We start from the raw sequence: 24,946 nt of genomic DNA on the forward strand, positions 1-24,946 counted from the left end.
CACAAAGTATTTGCAGTGAACAGATGAGTGCAAAATCTGAAGTTTCACAGAGAAGTCTGTGAAATTTCTTTGCTCCCCTCATGCTTCACTCCCATGGGGAACTGCTGTTGGTCCTACCCCATGAAAGAGGATCTGACACACAGAGAAAACTTATGTCAGTGTCCTGTAGAAATGCACCTTCAGCAAAACTCAGGTTCCCCAAATGCATGGGGTCTACACATTGTACTTTTTTTGACAGTGAGCCTGGCCCAAAATTCCAGATTTAAAACATTATCTGAGAGTGGATGGACAAGCTTTGCAATTCCAAGGAGTTTTGCCTCTGAGCTTGAGATGAACACATTTCAGTGTGCTGCTATTAGCACCAAGAGAGATGATGAAGAGAAAGGCACAGTACTTATGGCCTTTGTTGGGTTGTGGGAGCATCTGCTTCAGTCCCAGCTCTGCTATTCCCTGGGGGAAAAAACAAAGCTCTGCTCAGATTCAAGTATTTAACTGCTGTTCAGAACGTCCCAAAACACATGCATCCAGGACTTCAGATCTGTATTGGCAGGGCTGCAAGGAGAACATCTGCTTTGACTAAAGTTTGTTGGAATTAAGAATTTCAGGTGATGGAGGCAGTTGTTCCTACTTTGAGGAATTCACCCTTACTTCTGCCTTGGTGAATAGTGTCTTGAAGTTCATATAGATGCAGCTATAGCTAGAAGACCACAGAAAATGTCCACTAGATTTAGCCCTAGCAGCCCCACGAGGTTCTGAGTGGAGACACAAAGAGATGGACTCTCTAGTGACCATGACAGCCAGTGTCAGTCTGCTGGAGGAATTCCCTTTGATGCAGAGGTGAAGCCTAACAATCACAAATATTTGCTACTCATGCCACAAGCAGATAAACAAGATTCATGTGGGGGTAAAGAAGCAACAATTTTTGTGAATAAGAAGCATTTTTGTTCCTTTTTGGATAAAGAGGAGAAAATGAAAATTGGATTATATCTATTTTTAGGCAGATTAAAAAGTTATTCAGACTAGAGAAAAAACACATCAAAAATAGCTTGAGCAATATCAAAGTGGAGCAATTGCTGAAGATCTACAAGAATAAAGGAGGTCAGGAGCCTCATAAGCCAATTTTTGAAGTAGCTGTGAACGTTTCATTTTCACACCCTGTCTAATGTGCGCCTGCTTTAAAACACATTGTGATGCCAGTGGAAGCCTGCTCCTGCACCCCACATCCATGGAGGTCCTTCAAAGGCAACCTACCCACCTAATGTATGCCTAGTCAACCCACAAGCTTGGTTCTGTGTTTTACATCCTAAACGCTCAGCATAAACCTAACCAGCCCTTGCCACCCGCTGTGACACAAGTCTTCTGTCTCCCACTAAAAGCAATCAGACTTATTCAGACTTACCTCTCCCTCTAAAAATTACTGCCCTTGAAGGCTGCCTCTAAGAAGTGTATTTTGGAGGCTGTCTTGCTTTGGCTTTTACCCAGATTCCTCAGGCTTTGTCATTAGGACTTTAATTTGCCAGCAAATGTTGAACTTCTGAAAAGGCTTTGGGAATAAAACAGATTTGGAAACTATTGCCCAGAGGGTTTCAGTCAGTATGTTGTGGGCTGTTCAGGTTAGAAATGAAATCTGGCATAGAAGTGAAAGGATGTGTGCTCCTAAATCATCCAGGAGATGTGTTTAATCTGCCCAGGAAAGTGTTCTAGTCACCATTCCTGGGGGTATTTAAAAGATGTGTAGATGTGATGCTTAGGGACATGGTTTAGTGGTGGACTTTGCCGTGTTTGGTTAATGACTGGACTCAAAGATCTTAGAGTCTTTTACAATCTAAATGATTCTATGACTCTGTAATTGCTAAGTAATGCTCACCTTTTGCCCCAAATATTGAAATAATCCCAGACATACAATTAAATGGGAACAACTGCATTAAGAAGGGACATTATCTCTTCCCCAGTGTGGGTGGAGCAAAGCTGTGATGGAGCAGCATGCAAGGAAAAGACCTGATAAGGCCACTTGTCTGCACATCATTTTTGCACAGGGAAGGGAGCCGTGCCCCCTGTCAAGCTCTTCTCTGCCAGCCCCTCAGCAGGCCTTTTCCAGTGGATCCATGCCAGCCCCGGGGCTGGCTTGTGGCCAGCTGGCCTGCCTCCACCTGCCTGTTGCTGCCAGTCACGGGTCAGAGGTGACTCCGTGGTCAGAGTAGGGGAAGAGCTGAGGGACTGTGCCTCTGAACTGCTCTCCCCCAGCAGTGCTGTGCAGGTGATACTGAGCTCCCACAGAAGGAGGAACTGGGCACCATTCCTGGGACATGAAGGAGGAAGAATATGCAGGACAGCTTGCTGGGAAATGCAAGAGGGTTGTGTGGAAAACCTGCTCCAGTTCAACAGGCAGGTCCCAGAAAGGGAGGCTGGTGGTGATGGTGCCATCTGACCATCCTCCTGAGGAGAGCCCTGCCTCCTGCCCCAAGAGACTGGCTTGGGCACGTGCCTCCCACCCTTCAGCCCCTTTAGCATGATAAGGTTTAACCACTTGCCGGCAATGTATGGGGCTTGGGAACTGCTGTGAAAATGGGAGGCTGCAGCATAAGCTTCCCTCTGCTTTTGGATTACAGGTCCAAGGGCCAGCAATTCTCCTGCTGCCCCACAAGCAGAGAATGTGCTTCAGAAAGCACCTTGAATGTGAGCCAGAAGCTCCAAATGGTGCTCCAGGCAGGAGAAGGAAGTCCCAGGAGTGTTCACCTCCTTTGCTGCTGAGGAAACAGGACTTTTTCCTCTAGTGGTGCAGATGAGGCTCTGAAACTGTTTAACCTGAGATCTGTTATCAAAAGCCTAATCACTGTGATGCCCAAAGGGATGTAAAGAGAGGTACCCTTATTATAAATTGCAGTAAATACCTTCTATTTTTGTCAATTCCTAGTAGGACAGTCTGTGCCTTGGTTCCTTGTACAAGTGAAGTCTGTCCCTTCACAAATTCTGCCTGTATATTCCCAGGACTGACATCTTCCACTCCCTCCCTCTTGCTCATTCCCTGTCTCTCAGATGATGCAGAGTGCCAGCAAGTCCCTCAATGGTGTCATATCTGTCCTTTTTATTCATTGCAGGGTTTATTTTTAGCCTGAAACAACTGCTTCCTAAAAATGGAGTTCCTAATGACACGGGAGCTGGACACAGCTATGTAAGGTATCCAGGGCTTGGCCTGACAGCTTCTCCCGTCTGTCTCTCTTTGTTGTGAGTACAGGACAGCAAAGTTTGCTGCTCCCTACCAGCCTTGCAGTGTTTGGGCTGAACAGTAGGAAAGTAGCAGAGAGAAACTTAGGGAAACTAAGAGAAACTTAGTTCAAACTTCACCTGGAGTCTTTAGTCTCCCTCTCTTCTCAAATCAAGAAAGAGGGGGACATTTACCCTCCCTTTGCTGCACTCCAACGGTGCCCCTATGAAGGCAATTTGCTGGATCCTGGCAGGTTTTTACCTGCTTTTCTGCTGCAAGGCAGAAGAGGGACTGAACTTCCCCACTTACGATGGGAAAGACCGAGTGATCGACCTGAACGAGAAGAATTACAAGCAGGCACTGAAGAAGTATGACATGCTCTGCCTGCTCTTCCATGAGCCTGTGAGCTCTGACAAGGCCTCCCAGAAGCAGTTCCAGATGACAGAGATGGTCCTAGAGGTAAGTGCCGCTGCATGTCCCAGTCGCAGTCAGTACCACAGCACTGCTCAGAGTCATGGACAGGAGCCACAAGACAGGAGAGTCAAATGGTCTCATGCAGGGGAGGTTAGGCATCCAAAAGTTTGTTTAATTGGATTTCAGTTAGCCCCTGCCTGAATTCTGCAAAGCCCGGGAAAAAGCCTCTTTTGTGCTCTTCTCAGTTTGCTGGGAATTAGTTTTTCTGGATTGTCTGTCAGAAACCCAGGCAATAGTGAGTAACCTTGCGAACCTCAGAAACATGAACTCAGCTCAGCTGAGCTTTCTGAAATCTCAGCACCTGAGTCCATAGCTTGAAATTTTTTGATCCTTTCTCATTCTGTGCAAGCCAGTATCCCACTTGTATTCTGGATTCAGTCCCATTTTTTATCCCACTAGGAGCAGTCAGCCAAGAAACCTTACCAAGCTGTGCAGCAAATGGATGTCCTAGCTCCCCATCTCAAAAGCTCCCTGTTGGTGCAGCATTAAATCCCTTTTTGTTTTTCTGACACTTGGTTGCCTGTTTGGAATCAGTCTATAGCTGCTTATTAATGCAACCGTTCACTTCTGTGCTGGAAAAAGAGTGTTGTTAATTCTTTGATGAACAATTGATTCATTAATCCTCAGTAAAATAAATCATGGTAAAAGTGACAATGTAGATTCATACCACTCTTTCTTATAGTGTAGCTGTAATCTAGGGAATCATACAGCTGCAAGCTTGGATTGTTAAGTGCATGTTTCCTACTAGGGGCTTGCAAATATTCCCTTTTAACTAAAAGACATATTTGGAAAGAAAGTGAATTGAGAATTTCAGAAGAAACACTTCAGCTTCATTTATCAGATCCAGAGACAAAATGCATTGCACCCCTCAGAGTGTAGGAAATGTGAATAAGAAAATACGCTTGCTGAGGGCAAGGACCCAAAAAAGTCCAGTGTCAAGTTCAAGGTCTGCTGACCTCCTCAGTAAGCCTGAGGACTGCCAGAAAGAAAGATTCAAAAACTAACCAGATTTATTCACCTGTCAGGCAATGGTTACTTTCTGCAGGTGAGTGATCAAATAACATTTGACAAAGAAAAGAAAAAAGTAATGCTTGAACTCCAGCTGAAATGAGTATTGTTGGTAGTATAATCACATTGTTATTTAATAGGATAGCTATTTTGTGCTTGATAGGTGTCAAACAGTTACTAGATACATATTTATAGAAACCTGACAGAAGCATGTCCTATCCCTGGAAATGTTCAAGGCCACATTGAATGGAGTACTGGGCAAGCTAGAATAGTGGAAGGTGTACCTGTCCACAGCAGGGCTTGGAACTAGATTATCTTTAAGATCCTTTCCAACCCAGGCCATTCTATGTTTCCATGATTCTATGGTCTGATGTCTACCATGAGTTTGAGCCCCCATGACACCTTCACCCATGCTAACAGTGACCCATATCAAGGTTGCGACAGCTGCAATACAACCTGGCTTTAAGCTTTTATTTTCAGGATTGGGTTCAGCCATGAATACATTAGCTTAGGGTTCTGGTGATTTATTTGGTTTCCAATTGCTCTCTGCTATGGACTTCTTATGTGACCTTGGGCAAGAGGATTAGACCTACAGCAGACTTTACATAATTGTAGTGCTCCAGTCCCCTAGTGCTCAGCTACCAGCTAACTGTGCCACACATCAACTGGCACTTGTGGCTTTGACCTCAAAATTTCCAAAGAACTTGCAGTGCTGATTCAGTGCATGTCTCACAGTTTCAGACCAGTCCCTACCCTGTACTGGGAACTGCAGCGCAGCAATCTGACAGCCCAAGCACAAGAGAAATCTGCAGACTGAGCCCTTCTTTGCTTCTGTCATCTGGAGGGAATCAGAAGGGGAGGGGGTCTCAGAAGTCGAGAGAAGATATATTCTGCATAGGACACAGCCTGGCATGGTGCTAGTGTTCCCAATTTCTGTGCTAACTCAGCCATGGGAGCACTCATGAAAGGAGTGGTCAAGCCAGGTTGTCCTTCTTGTGAGAACGTTCAACTCCCTCACCTCAAGCCATAATGTGTTGTGCCATAGGGGGTCACTCTTAATTCTCCCTGTCAGAGCTCATTCAGCTGCTGGACTTCACTGCATGTTCACCAGCACAGGGGCAAGGAAAGAAATGTCTGCAGTGGCTCCTTGGCTGAGATGTGGAGCTGTTCCCCTGTGGAATGAACTGCCTGGGATCAGTATTCCTGGAAGCAGTCAGCAGCTGAAACCAGCTCTCCTGTAATTTGAGCAAGTTTTAGAGTAGTGAGCTGCTCTGTAGGCACAGGAGCAGTGGCAGGGCTCTCCTTCCAGCCAAACCTGAGAAAAGTTCACTCAGGAAGGTTTTACATATCTAATTTCAGTAGAGGAATTAGGACTTTGAGTGCTGAAGGTCCTTTACACCTGAAATGAGGTATCTAAGAGGTAAATACTCCAGCCCTCACTATTCCCTGCCAGCTGTCTCGGGAGGTTCCCAGCATAGGGTGCTGCCTGTGATAAGATTGTCCTTTCTAGAGCGCCTCATGTTTTTCCATCTTACTGTACTGACAATTTTCCTGCTGTTTCACATTGAGACATGCTGTTTTCACAGCCTGGCAATACGTTGTGTCTTTAGCCCCCTTCCATATACTGTCATCAGTCTTCATCCTTAGGAATGATAGTGAGCCGCCATCCAACACACAGGCAGGTGTGAAGCAAAGAAAAGGTCTGAGCTGGTGGTTAAGGGTTTGTTACATCAGATTGTCTCAGGGACATGTGTGGGTGGACACATGGGCTTAGTGAATCTAAAGTCCAGAAAACCCCCAAATAGTCCACCCTTTCTGCTTCTCTCACATGTACCTTATAAGAAATGTACAATTCCAAAGATCAAATACATGAAGAACTACCTTAGACACTAATAAAAAAGAGCAAGAGAGATGCACCATGGTTTCCTTGAAATATATAGCTCATCAGTAACAGGCTCTGACTGGGGCATCTCCCAGGAGTGAAGAGCATATAAGGCTCTCTCTTAACTGGGTCCTTTGGCATTCCATGGGGGTTGAGCTCAAGTGGCAACATTTCCTTCTTTCAGGGCACTTCAGCCTTTTCCCTTCCAAGTCTCTGCTCTTCACAAAACTTGCAATAGCTTTATTATGTTTGAGATCATTGACTCTGGAAAATTTGATTGAAAAGGGCCAATAGCTAGAAAACTTAATAGGGAAGACAACTGGTAGACAGGGGAGAGAGAAGAGAATCACAAGGCTCTCATATACTTAGGAAACCAAACTGACAACCTGGCAGCACATAAGTAAAGTTAAGCACTTATTTAAGGACTTTACCAAACTATAGCTAAGAACACAAGACTGAGAAGTGATGTGATATGATAGGAAAAATTTCCTTCTCAAGAAAAAAGACTATCATATAGGACTGACTGACACTGTTGAAAGCCGTGGGTGCACACCCACTATCACCAGAAAAGGGATGATGTCATCAAGCTGATATTGCATTTGGCATAGCACATGGGGTTTTCAGCTCCCTGTATCCAGGTGTACTGGATCAACAGATTCCCACGCGGCCCAGGGTCACTTTCCAGTTTAGAAGTGGAATGAAGGTGTTGATCATTATGAAGCAGTCCTATCAGCTCTTGCCACCCACACTGCAGGGTGCCACCTGGTGACAACAGAGTCCAGGGACAACTGAACCCCTCTGGGAGCAAAAGCAGCTTCTTTGGACCATCATTTGTTCATGATAACAGCTCCAAGGGCAGCAGTGCCAGCCCCTCAGGTTCAGATAGGAGAGTTGAGGGCTGTTGGGTTGGTCTGTCAGGAGAAATAGCTGAAGGAATGATTGGACATGCCTACTGCTTTCTGGCTAGGATGGAAAAGACTTGGGGAAGGATTGTTCTAAGACAACCCCGGGCAGAGGTATCATGAGCACAGGCTGTTTCGCAGCTCAGGTTAAAGGGTTCCTTTTCTTTGGGTACTTTTCTCCTATGACTCCACTCTGCACTGCTGGCTACTGGAAAGAACCTGCATCTTTTGCAGGGAAAAGCCTCCATACAGGGCAATGCAGAGTTTGATCCAGGCAGTCCCAGAGATAACAGCAGCCATTCCTACCCTTCGGTGATGTTGTCTTGGGGTGACTTTTTTCTCTGCCTCCACACACCAGGTTTTTGCTAAACCAGCACAGATGTTTACAAGAAATCTGCACACTCCATGAGGTGAGCACAGTGAAGAAGACGAAACAGCCAAGCAATCACAACAATTATTTAACAGCCAAGTCAAAGGAAAAGCTTCTTGTCCTAAATGGTCTCAGCTTTAATGAAGAAGGGTTAAGAGGTGAAAAGATCAAAGCAGTGAAGCTGAGAAATACCTGTTCTGCTTTTCTTCTCCTCTCTATCTCCCCTACCATATTTCACCCTGTCTCATACCATCACTTCTCAGACTTTCTCCCTTCTCATCTCTGAATCTCCTAAATAGGGAGTTTGGCCTTTCAGTGGGCCAGCCCCTGTCTCTACGAATCATGTAGCAAGAATAACTGAGCACTGGTGTTAGGGGCTTTCCTTTCACACTTGAGAAGTTCTCTCCAGCAGCTGAGGTGTTCTCACTATCATAGTAGGGTTCCTGCACTGTACTCTGGTATCCTCTTTCTGCTGAAACTCCCGGCTCCCCTGCTGTTCTTCCCTTGCCATCTGTGTGTACATGCAATATCCTTAGAAAAGAGAGGCTCATCAAGCCCAGATATTTTAGTCCCTTCAATGCAACAGTGCCCCTGGAGTGAAAAGTTCATGGAGAGCTGCCCTAGCACAAACCAGTCTGATAAGAGGTAAGAGAAGAGGGATGTGGTACTCTGCTCTCCAGATGAGGTCTAGGATCAGTCCAGCCTCTAGCAATAAATGGCAGAACAAAGTGAAACTCCTTGTTTGGCCAATTCTGTAACACATGGAAACACAGCCAGTATCGCCCTATAGTGTGAAAGGGAAAGATGGATTTTGAGTCCAGTAAAAGGCAAGGATTAAACTGTGTCTAAGCTCTACCTTCCAATTAATGTATTTCCAAGTGCTGAAACTACCGCAGCTTCCAGCTCAGGATGGAAAAAATAGTACAAGATCAGCTGGTTTGGCGGTCATTTCACCCATTTGGTCTTGAACTCTGTTGAGAGCAGATATTCCCGTAAGAGTTCAGAGCCATGAAATACATAGCAAAAAGTTTCTCTCTGCTTCTAAAACAACACAGAATAAAGTTTTACCAGTTTACGTCTGTATAGTTTATCCCAAAAATGCATAGGAACCGGGAGACGAGACTCCATCCCCATCTCTAGGTATATAAATAGAAAATACTTTAAAACTATAAAAAATCAGTAAAAATAGAAATATAAACCCAAGCCCTTTCTTTAAGCACCCTTTTCTGTTTGTTTCACAAACTCAGATTTCAGACTTTTTTTTTAAAATGGCCATGTTTATGGGACAGTGCCTCAACACAATTTAGCATCGAGGTATGAGTATAAATACGGATATACAAGATATGTTCAGTAAGTGTCACAGGAACTCTCAGTTCCCTGAGTCCCTACAGAACAAGTCCTCAAGGTGAGAGATGAGGGACACCTGTCAGGATGTGTGGAAGCTTACAGTGCAAGAGCCTTGTACATACCTGTAATAAAAGAGGTGTTTTGGCTTCTATGGCTACTAAAGTAGTAGTTTCCACTGCAGATAAGTTAATGTAAAAAATAAGAAAGGGAGGAAGGAAAAGAAAAGTAAAAAGTGTGCATTGATTACTTTCCTTTGAGGCCATGTAAGTAGATCTCAACTCATCAACAGCCAGCAGAGTACTGATTTTTAGCAGTAGCACCCAGGGGGATTTCACTCACTGATATGCCAGTCACAAAAACAAGTTACAGAAAGCTCCCTGTTTCACAGATGGGCACATGGACATCTAGGGACAATTATGTGACTTGATCTTTCTGTATAAGAGGGGCAAAAATAATTTCCAAGGCTGAATTACCTGTTATTGCCATGTTTCTTTGAAGTCCCTCTGTCAGTTCCTGGTGGTGACTTTGGACTGGCTGCATGAGCAGCATCTGTCATAAGACCCCACTTCCACTGCCATAACTGTGCTTTGAAAGGCACGTTCCTCATCTGCTAAATTATGATTGGGGAGAGGATTGTACTGACATGAGTTCTTTGAGCAGAAACCAGCTGTAATCCCAGGATCTAAAGAATGTAAATGTCACCTGGAGACACGGCAGACCCCTGTGAGCTTGGCCTTGCTTTGCTGATGGAGTACAAGGCCAAGTCTGCTCAGGTCTTGTGGCCTTTCTTCACCCTGAAGTGTGGAGCTCTTATCATAGTCCATTTGTAGGTGGCTACAACTTCTGTAGGTGCCATAGAATCACAGAATCATTTAGACTGGAAAACACCTCTAACCTCATTGAGTCCAACCATTAACCCAGCACAGCCCACCACTAAACCATATCTTGCCACATCTACATGTCTTTTAAATACTTCACTGGGATGGTGACTCCACCACTTCCCAGAGCAGCCATCCCAGGGCTTGAGCACCCTTTCAAGGAAGGAATTTTCCCTAATAGCCAATCTAAACTTCCCCTTGTGCAATTTGACGCCATTTCTATGCAAGACCTTGAGCTGCATGGAGACTCTGAGTCGCTCCTCCCTTCAGAAATGCAATTGAAGAAAAATGTTGAAAAGTCCATCCTCTTTGGTCTTGGCCATTCTGCTATGCTAGTCAGGTTCCCCTAAAAGTGCCAGCAAGGGTTCCCAGTGCCTTCGTGCTGGGCTGTTTCTCAGGAGGCAGGGTCTCGCTCTTGTATAATGACGTGCCTTTCATAGAAAAGCAGAACAGTTTAGATTTGAAGGGACCTTAGAGATCACCTAGTTCCAACCCTCCTGCCATGGGCAGGGACACTTTCCACTAGACCAGGTGCGACTTCCCCTTAAGGGTGGGCCATCACACCAGGCTGCTCAAAGGCCCCTTTCCCAGGGGCATCCACATTTCCTCCGGGCAACCTGTTACAGTGTCTCACCAGTCTCACAATGGAGAATTTTTTCTTGCCCTTATCCTGAGTGGAGGGCCCAAGAAGGTCTATATTGAGCTCACACCCACCTACTCAGTGGACACGTGCAGTGTTTGTAATTACCATTTCATGTTCTCTGCCTCGGACCCTGACATTTCTCAGGAGCTGACCACAGGCTGGGGCAGCTGTTGCTCTGTGAGGCAGACTGGATATGGGTGTCCATGCCATGCTCGCCCACCCTGACCTTACTCCAGAGCCTGGTCTGCCACTGCCTTTCATCTAAAACCAAACTAATCAAAACCCATGACTGCCCTTCCTTCGTGACTGAGCTTCATTTGTGGGGAGATTAGAAAGGGGATATGATAATTCTTTTTAAACACCCGGGAGGGAGAAGAGCTATTTAAGCGCAAAGCCTGAGGACAAATGGGCTATGAATAAAACAAGTCTGGAACTACAAAGTCCCTAATCACCAGAGGAGGAAGAGGAGAACAGTCCAATGAGTTTTAAATGGACACTGACCGCTTTGTGACAGAGATTGAATGACACGATTCTGAGTCTGATGACCAAAGATGTACTTTTGCAGCCTCTGTCCCTAAATAACAGGCAACCAGGCATGAAATCCAAGGCCTAGAAAAGAAGTGACTTAGCAAGGTCCAAGTTCTCCTTTCTTTTTTTTCTCCTTTGTGCATTGGGATTTACCGACATACCAAGGAAATAGAGCGAGCAGTGACCAAGAACTCAATTCCCAGGCAGTTGCTCCTCCCCTCCCCAGCACCCTGGAGGGTCAGCGCTCCCTCCTGAGCAGTGCTGATAGTGCTCATTCCTGCGTGCTCTCTGACACAGCTCCGGTGAAGGCCAGCTGCTGTACATGATATGTTCTTTTTCTGGGAACCCTGCCCTGGCAGCAGACACTGCCGTCAGCTAGCAGACCTCTGACACCTCGAACCCTGTGCGAGGAGGGCTGTGTATATTTAAAAGTTTCCTCAGTTCTTGTTTCTCTCTGCTCACTCCTTGGGGAAAAGGTCTTTCTTGTCTCAAGGACCACTCTGTTCCCCCAGGGCCCTGTCTCACTGATCCTTCTTGTGGATGTAAGATGGGAGCTCCCAGCTCTCGCCTGCAGCATCCTGGATTCTCTGGGATTTCAGAGGTGCTGGCTTACACCCACTTGGTCAGAAACTGGAGAAATCTGGCTTGTTCCTGAGAGCCAGAGGCACTGGATTGAATGGGCATGTTTAGGTGGATGGGATTAATACCAAGCATGCCTCCCTCCTCCAGCACCCACTGTAGGCACACAGCTTTCTGCCCTGCGTGGGCTTCACAGCAACATCCAGCCTTCAGTTTCAAAACAGCCTTTCTGAGGCCAGAAGGACAACCAGGCAACAACACCCTCACCTTTGTCAAGGACAGCCCCCAAACTACACCATCAGTCTCTGTTTTGGAAAGGGCAGCTTAGTGGGGTGGCCCCTTGCCCAGTCCCAGACCCCTGGGGCAGAACACACACACCCACACACCCACACAAAAGTTCCTGTCTGCCCTTGACGTGCAAGCTGCACAGCTGAGTTGTCAAAACATCTGTGACGTAGTGCCAGTGGGGACCGGCTGGGAGCAGTGGCAGGTGGCCCCTGCACCCATGGGTGCTTGGTGGCATGGGCACCAGCCTTGGTTAGCTCATGGCTGGGGAGGCTGTGCTTTGGCTTGCAGCTCACTAAAGTTAGGGATGCCAGGAGCAGATAAAAATACAGCCCTAACTATGTGAAACCTTTAGGGAGGCAGCCAAAGAGCACGCTGCCGTATGTCTGACCCCTCTGAGCGGCTGCGCAACAATTAAAGCTCCAGGGCAGCATTTTTGTAGCATTACCTGTGAAAGCCAGCTCTGAGGGAGTGACCTTTGGGTGTTCCATATTTGGGGACTTGCCTTTAGTCCAAGGAGCAGTGATCCCTAGGAGGGGAGGTTCAGCCTCTCCAAGCAGCTCAGGGGGTGGAAAAGTGTGGTAAGGTGGGACCAACATATTCTCCTTCAGTCCCCCCTGCCAGCAGAGTGACTTTTCTAGTGGCAGCTGCTCAGCAGGCTTCTGGCCCTGCTCTTTGATCACCACAATGCTTCAGGACAGCCTGAATTATGGAAGAACCTAAGACATTACTAGTGCAAGGGGTGCTAGTGGGGACAGCACAGCATTAGGAAAGAGAAATAACACTCTCTGTTCTCCAAGAAACTGCCCAATGTCTCAAACAGAGAAGCCAGCTATAGCGTGTAGATGGGAGTCCTGCATAAGGATTCACAACTTCTGGGGGAATACACTAAACACTTGCCATCTCCTCCTGCTGTTCCTGAAAATAAAAACTTAACATTTTGGGATATAAAACCATCATCATTTCTTCAACCAGGTTCTGACCATCAGCATCAACTGCAGCATTAAAGAGAGTAGGAGCCAAGCAGCAGAGAAATGTCGATTCCTTGAGGGATGTTTCCTCATCACCTCCTGTTGCTCTTCCCCCTGCATTGCTGGAGTTTTGTTCTTCCTCCACTGCTAATTAGCAAAACAGAAGGCTCGCCATGGTTAAGAGAAGTTTACTCATGATGGCTTTCAGGGACACCCAACTTCCCCCAGCCCCCTTCCTCCCAGCCTGAGCAGCTGGTGAAGATGAGCCTTACTGTCTCTGTGGGAGCTCTGGGCAGGTGCTAAGAGAAGTGGGAAGAAAATCCAGGCCAGAATGCCACAATGTCACTTTGCAATGAAAACTGACCATGCTGAGACAGCCACCCCTCCCTGCCCCATTTTTAACCCCCTCCAGGGATTTTGTCTGCCATTTAGCAGCAAAACTGACACCAAATGCAAGGTTTGGCGCAATCAGTCCTGTCTGCATCTGGAATAGGAGCACAGTCAGGCAGACAGTGACATTTCTGCAGCTGTATAACCTAGGATTTCAGAATGACCCTATGGTACTCCTTCAGTCTCCCAAAACTTCCCTGCATCACACCTAGGCTCAGATAGGCATAGTTGGTGTGAATCTGAGATATTGGGCAGGGAGTTGTGCCTTTCCAAGTCCATTATTCTGAGTGCCCGTAACTGCTGATGCCATCCAGGATGAGAGGGTTCTTGCATACTTGGTGGTACTCAAGCTTCACTTTGGGCTGGACCTCTCACACATCCCAGAGGGCCATTCACCCCCTCACACTTACCCAAATTCAAGTATGGTTATTACCTGAGGGATATGGGAGAAAGGAGGAGTGCTGCTGAACTCACACCTCCTTTTCCCAGTGCTGAACAGGACACAGCTTGGGATCTTATGGGTAGAAAGTATGCATTGCAAAGACTTCGTGCACATGAGAATAAGGTTGCAAAATGTGCATGGGACGTGAACTTACAAGCTACGGGGCTCTTTGCTCATGCTCTCAGCCAACTCTGCCTGCCCAAAGCTCCTGCTCTACCTCAGGGACTACATGATCTGTTAGGTCCAGTTCTTCCAGGGCAGTTTCTACCCTCCATGTCCCCGTGCAGCTGTTGAAGCTAAATTATATGCTGTTGAGATAGAGGCTGACACAAAGGCAAGGCTGGCCAAGACTTGGAGCAATATGAATTTAAAGGCAGGAGGAGGAGGAGGGGCTGTGCTCTTAGATTACAGATGCCTCTGTCCCAAGGTCCTGAGCCAAGAGGATTGTCAAGATTAGAAACATTATCTGCATTCAAATCCCACTAGCATTATGGAATCAGAAAATACTGTAAGGGGATATATAAATGTTTGATGCTGTAATGAGTAGGGGGCAATTAGCCAGACTGCTGTCCCTCTGGCATACTCCATATTTTGCTGCCTTTTGGGGTTCAAATACAGGTATGGGAATATATCATCACCTATGCACAGGTTAGACTCACCTGCTGCAGTGGAAGGCAGGGAAAGCAAGGCCAGGAGCAACGCCCAGCCCCCACATAGCTTGCACTATGGTGGCAAAAGCCACCATAAACACCCTGCAAAGTCTCCTGCCTCCAGGCTCTGCACAGTGGGAAGGGCTCCCAAAAGTCTCATATTGCACAAAGAGTTCCCTGTTGTGAGACCCTGCTCTGGGGATGAACACAGGCTGTACTCCTCATTGTCTCATTGGCATGAAGGTCCCAGCAGAGGAGGCAGGCTGCCCACTGAGCTCTCAGCTCTGTCCCCTCAGGCATGCTCACACACCATCCACAAGTACTCTCTTATATGCCCAAACTGTTGCACATCTCTGGGGATGAGCCTCTTCAGAGGAACACCTCCAAACATTCATACCTACCACACATGCACCTCCAGGAGACAGTCTTGCTAGACACAGTCACATAAGCCCTGCCACACAAACAGGCACACCTCCGGCATTACTGAGACCATTGTTTGACTACTGAGCACTCCCAGTCTCACATGAAGAGGCTTTCATCACATCACCCACGTTTTCTTGACACATTTACTCTTTCCCAGCAAGCTTCCGTGCTCACAGCTACACAGCTGCACCGACACCCCTCCAAAGAGTTACCTTGTGTGTGCTGCATGCTGACATACATGACTCCTGATCAATGCCTCCTCTCTTGCCAATCCCTGCTCACATCCAACCACTTGTCTGTAGCAGGTGTTGCAGCTTTTCTGCATTTTTCTGGCCTTCAAACACAAACAAGAAACCCTAATCATCTCCCAAGTGCAAGAGTCAAGAACTAGTGGGCTTAAGCTGTCCTGACTTTGGCACATGGCTGACATAACTGTAAGTAACTAAATCACGTATGGACTGGACTGGACATGACTGAACAAGTCTTCTTCCCTTGGGCTTTCTGTGTCTTCCTCTGGTCACAGAGCAGCCAGAGTCTCAAGCAATGACTCTGAGGAACCTCTTGCTGGTGTACACAACCACCAACAAGCAGGGATGTGCTGACAACGTCCCAGAAAGCTGATGATCCTACAGGCTCCATCCTTTTGTCCAGTCAGGGCATATCCCCATAATGTGAAAGAGAAAATCACTTCTCTTACCACCAGTCACTTGCAGATGTCTAGAGAGTTCGCAAGAGGTGTCCATCTCTTATTGCAATATGGAGTACCAGCTGCTCTCAGGCACTCTAACGTGGCCTGAGCCAGCAGATGGGATGCCAAACCAAACCAGTGCCTTATTGGCCTTACTAATGGATGTGCAAACACAAACCAGTGCTCTGCCCCTTTCAGGCAGTGTCCATTGTAAGCTCAAGCCCTGAACAGGCAGCCTTACCTTCACTTCAAAGCACTGGCAAAGAGCAAGGAAAGAGCACTGAGACACCTGTTTCCTGTGTAACACAAGCACCCCTTTTGCCTCCCGCGGTGGCAGTTACCCCTAAAGAAAACAGGGCAGGGGGCTGCAGGGGGGTCAAGGCTGCAGCAGTGCTCTGGTGGTCGGTGGAGTCTTTTTCCTCCTGGAGGGCTTTGGAACAGGCCTGAGGATGTGTAATTGGTGGAAGGGAGAAACCAGCTTCATTCTCCATCTCTCCTCCTTGCGCAAGCAAGGTCCCTGAGCCCTGATCGCCAGGGTGCCTGCCACCATCCCCCAGAATTTTGGGGACAGGCTGTGGGCTGACAGCACAGGAAGCTGGCTGGCCCCATGACACCCCGCTGCACAGGCAAGGTGGCTGCCCCACCACTTTTGCTCCCCAGTGCTATAATCACTGCTCACTCTCACAGAGGCCTGGCACAGGCGGAAGCTATTTATAGCAGGGGAGCCAAGGGGCCACGTGGCCACAGTGGCAGTGCTGTTGGGTGACATTCAAACTGGCTTTGAGTCTGGGGGAGGGAGCCAAAATGAGCTGGGGCTGGGGGGGTGGGGGTGGGTGGAGAGCTTCCTCATAAATCAGCCCACCATCTCTCTGGCCATGGCTTTTCTTCTGCTCCCCTCCAGCCTCTCCCTGCCAAGCACTGACAGCTGTGCCCTAATAGGGACATTCCTGCTCCAGAAGCTCCTGACCCCTCATCTCCATCATCCCCCACCATCCGGTAGGGCTGGGAGGAGGAACAGCAAGAAGACCATCAGCATCAGAGGCATTTGTGGAGCAGGAAGGGAGAAGGAGGAGGAGGCTCTTACAGCTGCTTGGTGGTTCTCAGAGCATCATTACTGCCTTGTAGGGTCTCTAGCATGCTTGTGATGGGGCTGTCAGTCATCCAGTGCATAAGTGGATCCATTTACCAGGGTCACTGCATCTCTAGGAGCCAATTTGGAAATCACAGGGTCTCACCCGGGGTCGCTCCCACCACGGGGCCCATGCAGAGCGTCTCTCCTTTCCTCACATACCTATTTTCACAAAACAGGCAGGAACTCGATATCTTCAAGAGGCCCTTTCATCAAAGATGGTGGGAACAGGGTGCAGTGGTTTTGCAAAGCTGTGAGAAGGTGAACATGAGCATGGCTGGGCTTAGATGCATTTCTTTAGTAAAAACAGGGGACCGGGGTCTGGGGGCTTAATGAAGCCTGGACAGGAGGCATGACTTCAAGCATTTCATAGGAAAAGGAGACATGGTGCTGCAGTGTCCTGCACCCACTGCTGCCTGGCACCATGCATTTCCAGAGTTAAAATGTCCATGGTGCCCACATGTCACACTGCGTTGCAGGAAGCCACTGAGACTCCACAGAGGAAACAAGTTTTGCTCTGTGTTGGTGGCACAGGACTTTCTTCTAGAAATACCCGCTGCTTTGGTGTCCCCAGTTCCATCAGGAGTCCTCTCCCAAAGCCAGTGTCAAGCAGCAGTGAACAGCAGATGGTAGTGCCAGCAGGTTCCCTGCTGCAACACAATGGGAACAAACCCAACCCTTGTGACCTCTGGGTTATCTCAGCAGAGAGGCAGCATGTGACACATCCCACCCTTTGCTGTTGTTCAAAAGCAGAATATGGGTCACTTGTGTCTGTCATGCCACGTTAGCAGGGCATGATGCCCTTTAGCTACCCTGCGGTGTTAACGCCACTAATGTTGGGCTCTCTGCTTCTTCCCACAGCTGGCAGCTCAGGTCCTGGAGCCCAGGAGCATTGGCTTTGGGATGGTGGACTCCAAGAAGGATGCCAAGCTTGCCAAAAAGTTAGGTGAGTCCCAGGCCTGATATCTCTGGAACAGCTTGAAGAGACTGTGGGAGTGATGTCCAACAGGCAGGCCCATAGAGGACAGCCAAATCCTTGTTACGAAGAGGGGGAGGATGATGGTGGCACTTGCACACTCACCCACCTGCCCACCCCAACACAGGTAGCATCAAGTGGAGGGGTGGGGGTGAGAATGAGAGAGATGAGCCAAGACCATTCCAGAAAAAAGGTCGGTCTGCCAAAACAAAACAAAACAAACAAAGTAAAAAAGAAAGGCAATTTGTGCTGTAATGATGGCAGGGTGTAAGTTCACCTTATGTGAACTCACATGTGCCGAAACAGTAAATAGGTGCCATTGAGTAACTTCCTGCTCTTCCTACACAGAGACAGGACCAAAACAGCAGTGCAGAACCAGAACACACAGGGAAATCACACAGTCCCCCAAATGTCACCAGCCCCTGTCAACAAATGGGGCAGCCACAGCCTCGCAATGGTTTGGCAGTTCGGTGCCAGTCATTCTGGTTTTTTCCCCAGAGCAAAAGAGGGAATCTGCTCTAAAGGTGGGAGGCTGCTGCATTGTCACCCCTGGACACAGCTGCCTTCCAGGGGCTGGCAGTGCCTTCAATTTTAGCCCACAAATTAATACAGAAATACTGTGTCACATCATTAACGCAACAGTACACAAATATACCACTAAACCTAAGGTTTAAGCATAGTGGACTGTAATTTTCTTCCCTAAATTAGAGGCTGTGAGTGGTAATGGGAGCTAAACTAAAGACAAGAGCTTCTCTCCAAGAAGAATCAAACTACCAATCTCCTTGGCCTGCGGTACCCTGCCATCCTGCATTGCAGGAGGCCAGTGCTGTTGATTTTGGAGCCTCCAACGAGGTTCTGTGGCACTCAGCCCTCAGTCCAGTGATATAGCATTGAAATCTGTCACCCTGTGGTCTGTGGCATCTCTATCATCGCTTCCTAACCCTTTTGCCAAGGTCAGCTAAGCCTCAGACAGTTTGAAGCTCACTTTCAGGTCACTGGTGATGTTCACATAGTTCAGCCTTCTCTGGACAGTGAGCACAGCCTGAATCAAAATCCATTTTCCATATAGTGATAGGTTGTTAAAATCTGAGCTGTCAGTTAGAGCCCAGTATTTACTGCAAGATAGACAGCCAAGCTAGAACAAGTTCCTGGTGCAGAATTTTTCCAGCTGAGACCAGACTGTGACCTGAATAAAAAGTTCAGCATTTGGGAAGAAGCGAGCACCAGTTCTGGCTGAAGTCTGTCTCCTGTGTCATGAAACATCAGTCAGGGGATTGTCCAGCTTGTTTCTAATTAGACCAACACAGCAAACTGGCAATTGCATTTTCCCAGGAGGAATTGCTGGGATAACAAGCAAGACACTCTGCACTAAACATTCTTTTTACAACATGTTAACCACGTATTGTTTCCTCTCTTCTTCTTTCAGGCTTGTTTGAAGAGGGAAGTCTCTATGTCTTTAAGGACGAGCGGTTGATTGAATTTGATGGGGAACTGTCCGCAGATGTTTTGGTGGAATTCCTCTTGGATGTAAGCATGGATAAGCTTGGAGCTAGATAAAACCTCTCAGAGAAGACCTTGCAAATAGTTAGTTTTTAAAAAAAACAAGTGTATCTTTGTTTGAAATTTCATCTCTGTTTGCTATTCACTGGTAGAGATGGCATTTGACATCTTCCCCAATACTTGCCTGACCATGAGTTCCCAGGAAAGGTGGTACCCTTATATGCCACTAGCCATTTTATATCTTAGAGACAACCTGCCCTCTTTCCTATTTATGGAGTATTTGAATGGAAATCAGCAACAATCCAGATAACTGACTGCTGTTCACCCACCTCAGTTAGCAAGCCCATGTGCAAACACTTTGCCATTTTCAAAATATTTCACACTTTTTCTTTCTTTTTTTTTAAAGGAGCTATTTTCAAAAAAAGAATATCCAAGAAGTAGGATTGTCATAGAGCAACTAAAAAGAGCTCAGTGCATTGAAAAAGGTTTATGTTGCAAACTATTTGCCCATTTCTAGACACAAGGAACACAGGATATCTTCAGCAAACTTCCCAAATTGCACTGCCATGAGTGAGAGGAGATAAAGGCCCTAAACCTAAATGGTCTTGGGTCATTTCATGCATGGGCACAATGATGTACTCCCCTTTGTGCCTAAATGCAAAAGAGATGCTGAATCCCACATCTACATGTTGCACTTCTCTTTATTTACATTTTATTCCTAGGAGAGGCAACAGACCTAAACCATGGTCTTTTCTTTATAATGAAAATATTTTGCAGTGGCTTGGCTTTCCTTTGAAGTGAGGATCTCTTTGTAAGAGGCTGTGCAGTAATGCAGATAAGGGAGGTAAGGTGAGCAGTGGAGCAGGCAGGGTTTGTTTCCCAGGGTGGCAGGTTGCCTACACGGTCACCTGTGGTGCAGGACTGCTGGTAAGGAGAGACATGGCCAGGGAAGAAAAACTGATCCCCAGAACCTCAGATCTCCTATGACAATGTCTGTGGCTGAGTGCATTGGGTATTGTGACCAAAACACATGCAAGTGGCTTCAGGGACAGAAATGGGCATCTGCGCCACAGACAGGGCAGAGCTTTGTCATGACCCTGCAGCAGTGGGATCCCAGGTTTCCATGGCTCAGGCCATTATGGCAGCAGGAAACTGCACATGCTGCTGCGGGCACAGCAGGGACACAGCAGAGGCACAGCCTCATACCAGAGCTGTAAGGGACTTCATGAGGTTTTGCTTGCTATGCCATGTAGTGTGGCACTGAAAAAGCATGTTCTGTAAAAAAAAGAAAGACAGCAAGGGTTTCTGGGTTTATGTTTTCCACTCAGGAAGGAAAATACCTGGAAAAACAAGGAAATAAAACCAGAAACATCTGTGGGGTCGGCAGCCTGATCTGAAAAGTAAAAGAAACACAGAAGTTCTCTACTCCTCTGTAGGCAGTGGCTTGCCTGCTTTTTTTTCTTCTAGTGAAAACACACTTGATTTATATCACAATTGCTGAGCAAAATAATCAGACTGAACCTTTTCACCAGCAGTGACTAGTTAGGAAAAGAGAAATAAGGTTTGGATCAGTGACAGTTTAAAGTGCCAGATAGGTCTTCCATCTTCCTCATTAACACTGTGATGTGTATATGACCAAAGAATAGGTTTAAACTATTTTGTATAGGAGGAGGATCAGCCAGGAAAATTCACATCCAGACTTTCTACTGTTCCAAACCTCTGTTTGGCCACCCTCTAGCATGCTGGTTTTAATGTTTTTCAAAAGCAAGATCTTTGCAATGACCTCTTCCAGCAAATGACACTTGAAAAAACGTATATATATATATATATATATATACACACACACACATCTATCATTCACAGGAGTTCACAATGCTCATACCACCTCCTTTCAACTGTTCTTCTTACTTCTTGGCCTCCTTGAAGCCAGCTGCAATTGGTACCCCTTATCCCTCATCACAGTAGGTCCTTCAGCATCCATTTGGGTTACCCAGTCCTCTATCACCTCCCTCTCGATGCTTCCACCTCTGCAATGAACCTACTAATGTCTCCCTCTGAAGGTGACCTGCTTCTCTCGGCTCCTCACATTAAGGCAGAGAGCAATAAGTAGGGTTTCCAACAGCAGAGAAATTGGGTGACCTCTTTCTCCCTGCTTAGGCTGCTTGTGACACACCCTGCCAGGCATAGGTTGGTGCTGCAAATCACTGCGTTACCACATGCATTTGTCATGGCAGTTGCTAGAAGACCCCGTGGAGGTCATAAACAGCAAGCTGGAGCTTCAGGCCTTTGACCAGATCGACGACGAAATTAAACTCATTGGCTACTTCAAGGGAGAAGACTCAGAACGTAAGATAAATGTGTTCCTCATGGGGCTTGGAGCCTGCCTGGGAGCTCTGGGGGCCAGGCATTGGTTGTTCTGCATGAACATGAAGGGTGTTGTGGTATATGGCAGCCTGTGACAGAGTGAGAATTGCTGGAGGATGAGTGGGTTTGCAGGCAAGTTTCTGCTGGTGTAATGCATGAGCATTCCTACACTGACAGCGGTGACCCTTCTGCAAGGTGTCTGCTGGTAAGAGAAGAGGGCCATAATCCAGGGGCTCCTGTAGTAAAGGGAGTTTACCTCACCCAAAAATCAGCCGAGGTTACAGTTACACTGAGAGAGCAACTAACAGGAGCAAAGCACCCCTTCTTGTGAGCAATGAGCCCAAAGGATCAAAGTAGGAGGGAGGAAAGGGGGGAGGGGAAGGGAAAGGGGGACACGCTATTAAATACTAACTTGGCAAACTATACAGCAGCAGTAAGCAGGACCCTTTGGGGCACCCTGGCAGAGGCACTGACCTGCTCTTGCTCACCCCCAAGACCAGAAAGAGGCTGGTCCCATGCCCTGAGGGATGTGCAGCTCAGGGACCATTCTGGGCAAACCCAACTTTCACAAGCCTAGAGAAATCCTCACCTGAGAATTTCCCTGTCAAGCCCTGCAGTCTCCTCTGCCAGCCCCAAGTGCTCTCCCTGCTGTCGGGGCAATGCTGGCAGTGTGCACCCCACCCTGGCATGTCCTGCCTTTAGCAGAAAGACAGGTATTCCTACCTGAACAAGCAACATATCACCAGGTCTGCTGCAATGCAACAGCCCACCCACCTCTCTCTTCAGCTTTCTCAAACTGGGCTGCAGGGCAGCTTGGGCAGGGCTGTGACCCTAAGACTGTTCAGTAATAACTACTAGGAAGAAAGGTGGGAAATGTCTGTTGTAAAATCTCCTGCCAGGCTGAAAGCATCCTTCCTGAACCCAGCATGAGGACCTGATAGTAGTTACAGCTGGTTCCTGCCCCATCCTGCAGCAGGAGAAGCATGCCTAATCACACTTGGTGACTGTTTAGGGAATGGCAGCAATCCTTAATGCTGGAGCAACTCCATGTATTTCCCAGGCTGAACTACCCCTGGACCTGCTTCACAGGGCTGCTGATTTCAGCACCAGTTAAGTGTGTCATGCTGGGCTCTGCAGCTTTCCTGAACACTGTGGGACTGCACAGCATGTTGGTCCACATGGAATCATCCTTCTTTGTAAACCCTGGAAGGGAAGAAACATTGGGCCGTCATTTGATGGAGTTTGCAGTAATTTATATTTGTTCTTCTCCAATACCTTCTGGGCTGATCAGAGTGTGGCCAGCTATCTGTGAAATATCTTCTTCATTCTCCTTTTCTCCTTCCAGATTTCAAAGCATTTGAAGAAGCTGCTGAACACTTCCAGCCGTACGTCAAATTCTTTGCCACCTTTGACAAAGGGGTAAGCATCCACAGACCTTCATGGTAGCTCACATATGCCACCACCTGTTTTCTGAGAGCTCAGGATGTCCCCAGATTTATTGTCTGGTTTCAGCTTCTCATTTTCAGTGTTCCAGGGGTGTTGGTGTCTGCATTGATATTTTGGCCCTGTCGCAAGATAAAAGGCCATTTCTGCCAGATGGAGGCAGGTCCTTATGTGGGTTTGGAACCCAGCTCCTCTAGGTCTGCAGGCCCTTGACTCTGGCTTTGCTTTGCCCCAGTGTTTGATACCAGTAGCGTAGGGGGCATCAGTGGGTTTTTAAACAAGGAAAGATCCATTATGTTTTGTGGGTCACCCCTAGGAGCACATGCTCTGAGAGAGAGCAAGGACCTTGATCTCAGCTCTGCCACCAGAGGAGACTCTGGGTAGGCAAAGAGGCACATCAGGCCCCCTCACCTGTGACTGTCTGCACTGCAACAGGTTGCCAAGAAGCTAGGCCTAAAGATGAACGAGGTGGACTTCTATGAACCCTTTATGGATGAGCCTGTTCACATCCCTGATAAGCCTTACTCAGAAGAGGAGCTGGTTGATTTTGTGAGAGAGCACAGAAGGTATGTAGCATATAGGGTGCTCCTGGACAAGGGAAGTGGGTAAAGGTGTCTGTCATTGCGACCTTGTCTCTCTTGCACATCACTCTCAAAAAAAATTAGGATGATGACCACCTTTTAATGAGTTTCTGACCCAGGTTTGAAATTGTGGCTGTTTTTTTCCTACTTCCTGAGGTGCAAGTATCTGCACAGAAGTCAGATTTCACCACAATAGAGCTGGGATAACACAGCTTCTCTCCTCCTACTGTTCCTCCTCCCCAGTTAGTCCTCACTCAAAAAGCAGTGAGGCTGGAAGGCAGTGGAGAGTGGAATCCTTACCCTAATTGCCCATGCTTTTAATTTAGGTCTGTACAGAAGATGACCCTCTCCAAGGCCTCTCAAGCCAAATCCCAATCCTGTCCAGTCCCCTCCTTCCCCAAAACAGCTTTACTAATGGGTGTATCTCTCTCCTGATGTCAGATATGTCTAGAGCTCAGACCAAGCTCAGAGGAACCATAATGGACTAAGAGGCTCCTGCTGACTGTAGGCACAGAGAAGAAGCCACAGCTGTTATGGCTATGTTGAGCCTCATGTGGGAACAGTGCTGAGCACCTACAGTGTTTGATCAACTCAGCAGGAGCTGTGGATGCTCATGCTTTTTGCAATCAGGTTTATTGCACAGTTGTTTAGGGACTCAGCTACCAAAAATAGTCTGGAAGTCACTAGAGAGGCTGATCCAGTGTAAAAGCACAGGGTTAAGTATAAGGGCGTAGCTACCCAGGAGGTGCCGTATTTTTATACCCTTAGAAACACCTCTCAGGAGAGTGTCACAGGCTACCTGTTGCTCCTAAAACTGCATTTCCCAGCAGATAATCAAGAGACCAGACAAGTTTGAGGAAAGCAGGGCCATCTATAGAGAAGGGGGATCTCAAATCAGGCTCAGCTGGAGGTCTGTGTTCACACAGACAGGAGATGATCTCCAGAATGTGAGACTCACTAGAAACAGTTCTCTGCTTTTTCTGAAATATGAAGGGCTCCTCTATCTTCCATGTACCCACAATTCACTTTGCTGACCTCCTAGGCTTCTTGACCTTAGTCCTTCCCATGGCTTTTTCCCCCAAGCTCTTTCTGCCAGGCAGCAGCACCAGAAGGCTGATTAAACACATTCATCTAAATGCTATCCTAATAAAGCAAACTCCTCACCAGCACAAAATTGCAGTGGAATGCCCCCAAGTCTTACATATTTAAAGTTGTTCTGCGGTGCTTCGTAGAAGCAAGGGGGTAGGCCATGTATTTTGCAAGTGCCAAAGCTCAGAAAAGAACTAAA

The 24,946-nt window shown here is 47.3% G+C and overlaps 1 protein-coding gene across 1 annotated transcript in view; it reads left to right on the top strand.

Annotated features, from left to right (window-relative positions):
• The first annotated feature begins 3,158 nt into the window (after window positions 1-3,158).
• CASQ2 (calsequestrin 2) overlaps window positions 3,159-24,946 on the top strand; it is a 33,670-nt gene continuing 11,882 nt past the window's right edge. Inside the window, exons 1-6 of the mRNA XM_042031757.1 lie at window positions 3,159-3,664; window positions 17,656-17,740; window positions 19,197-19,297; window positions 21,505-21,616; window positions 22,980-23,053; window positions 23,513-23,643. Of these exons, the coding sequence (XP_041887691.1) occupies window positions 3,431-3,664; window positions 17,656-17,740; window positions 19,197-19,297; window positions 21,505-21,616; window positions 22,980-23,053; window positions 23,513-23,643 (737 nt within the window). The 5' untranslated portion in view covers window positions 3,159-3,430. The remainder of the gene's footprint in view (window positions 3,665-17,655; window positions 17,741-19,196; window positions 19,298-21,504; window positions 21,617-22,979; window positions 23,054-23,512; window positions 23,644-24,946) is intronic.

Source organism: Corvus kubaryi, unplaced genomic scaffold, assembly GCF_017639235.1.
Source record: "Corvus kubaryi isolate FWS band 111438036 unplaced genomic scaffold, C.kubaryi_AGA036_p1.0 37341, whole genome shotgun sequence".
In the NCBI taxonomy this organism is placed as follows: domain Eukaryota; kingdom Metazoa; phylum Chordata; class Aves; order Passeriformes; family Corvidae; genus Corvus; species Corvus kubaryi.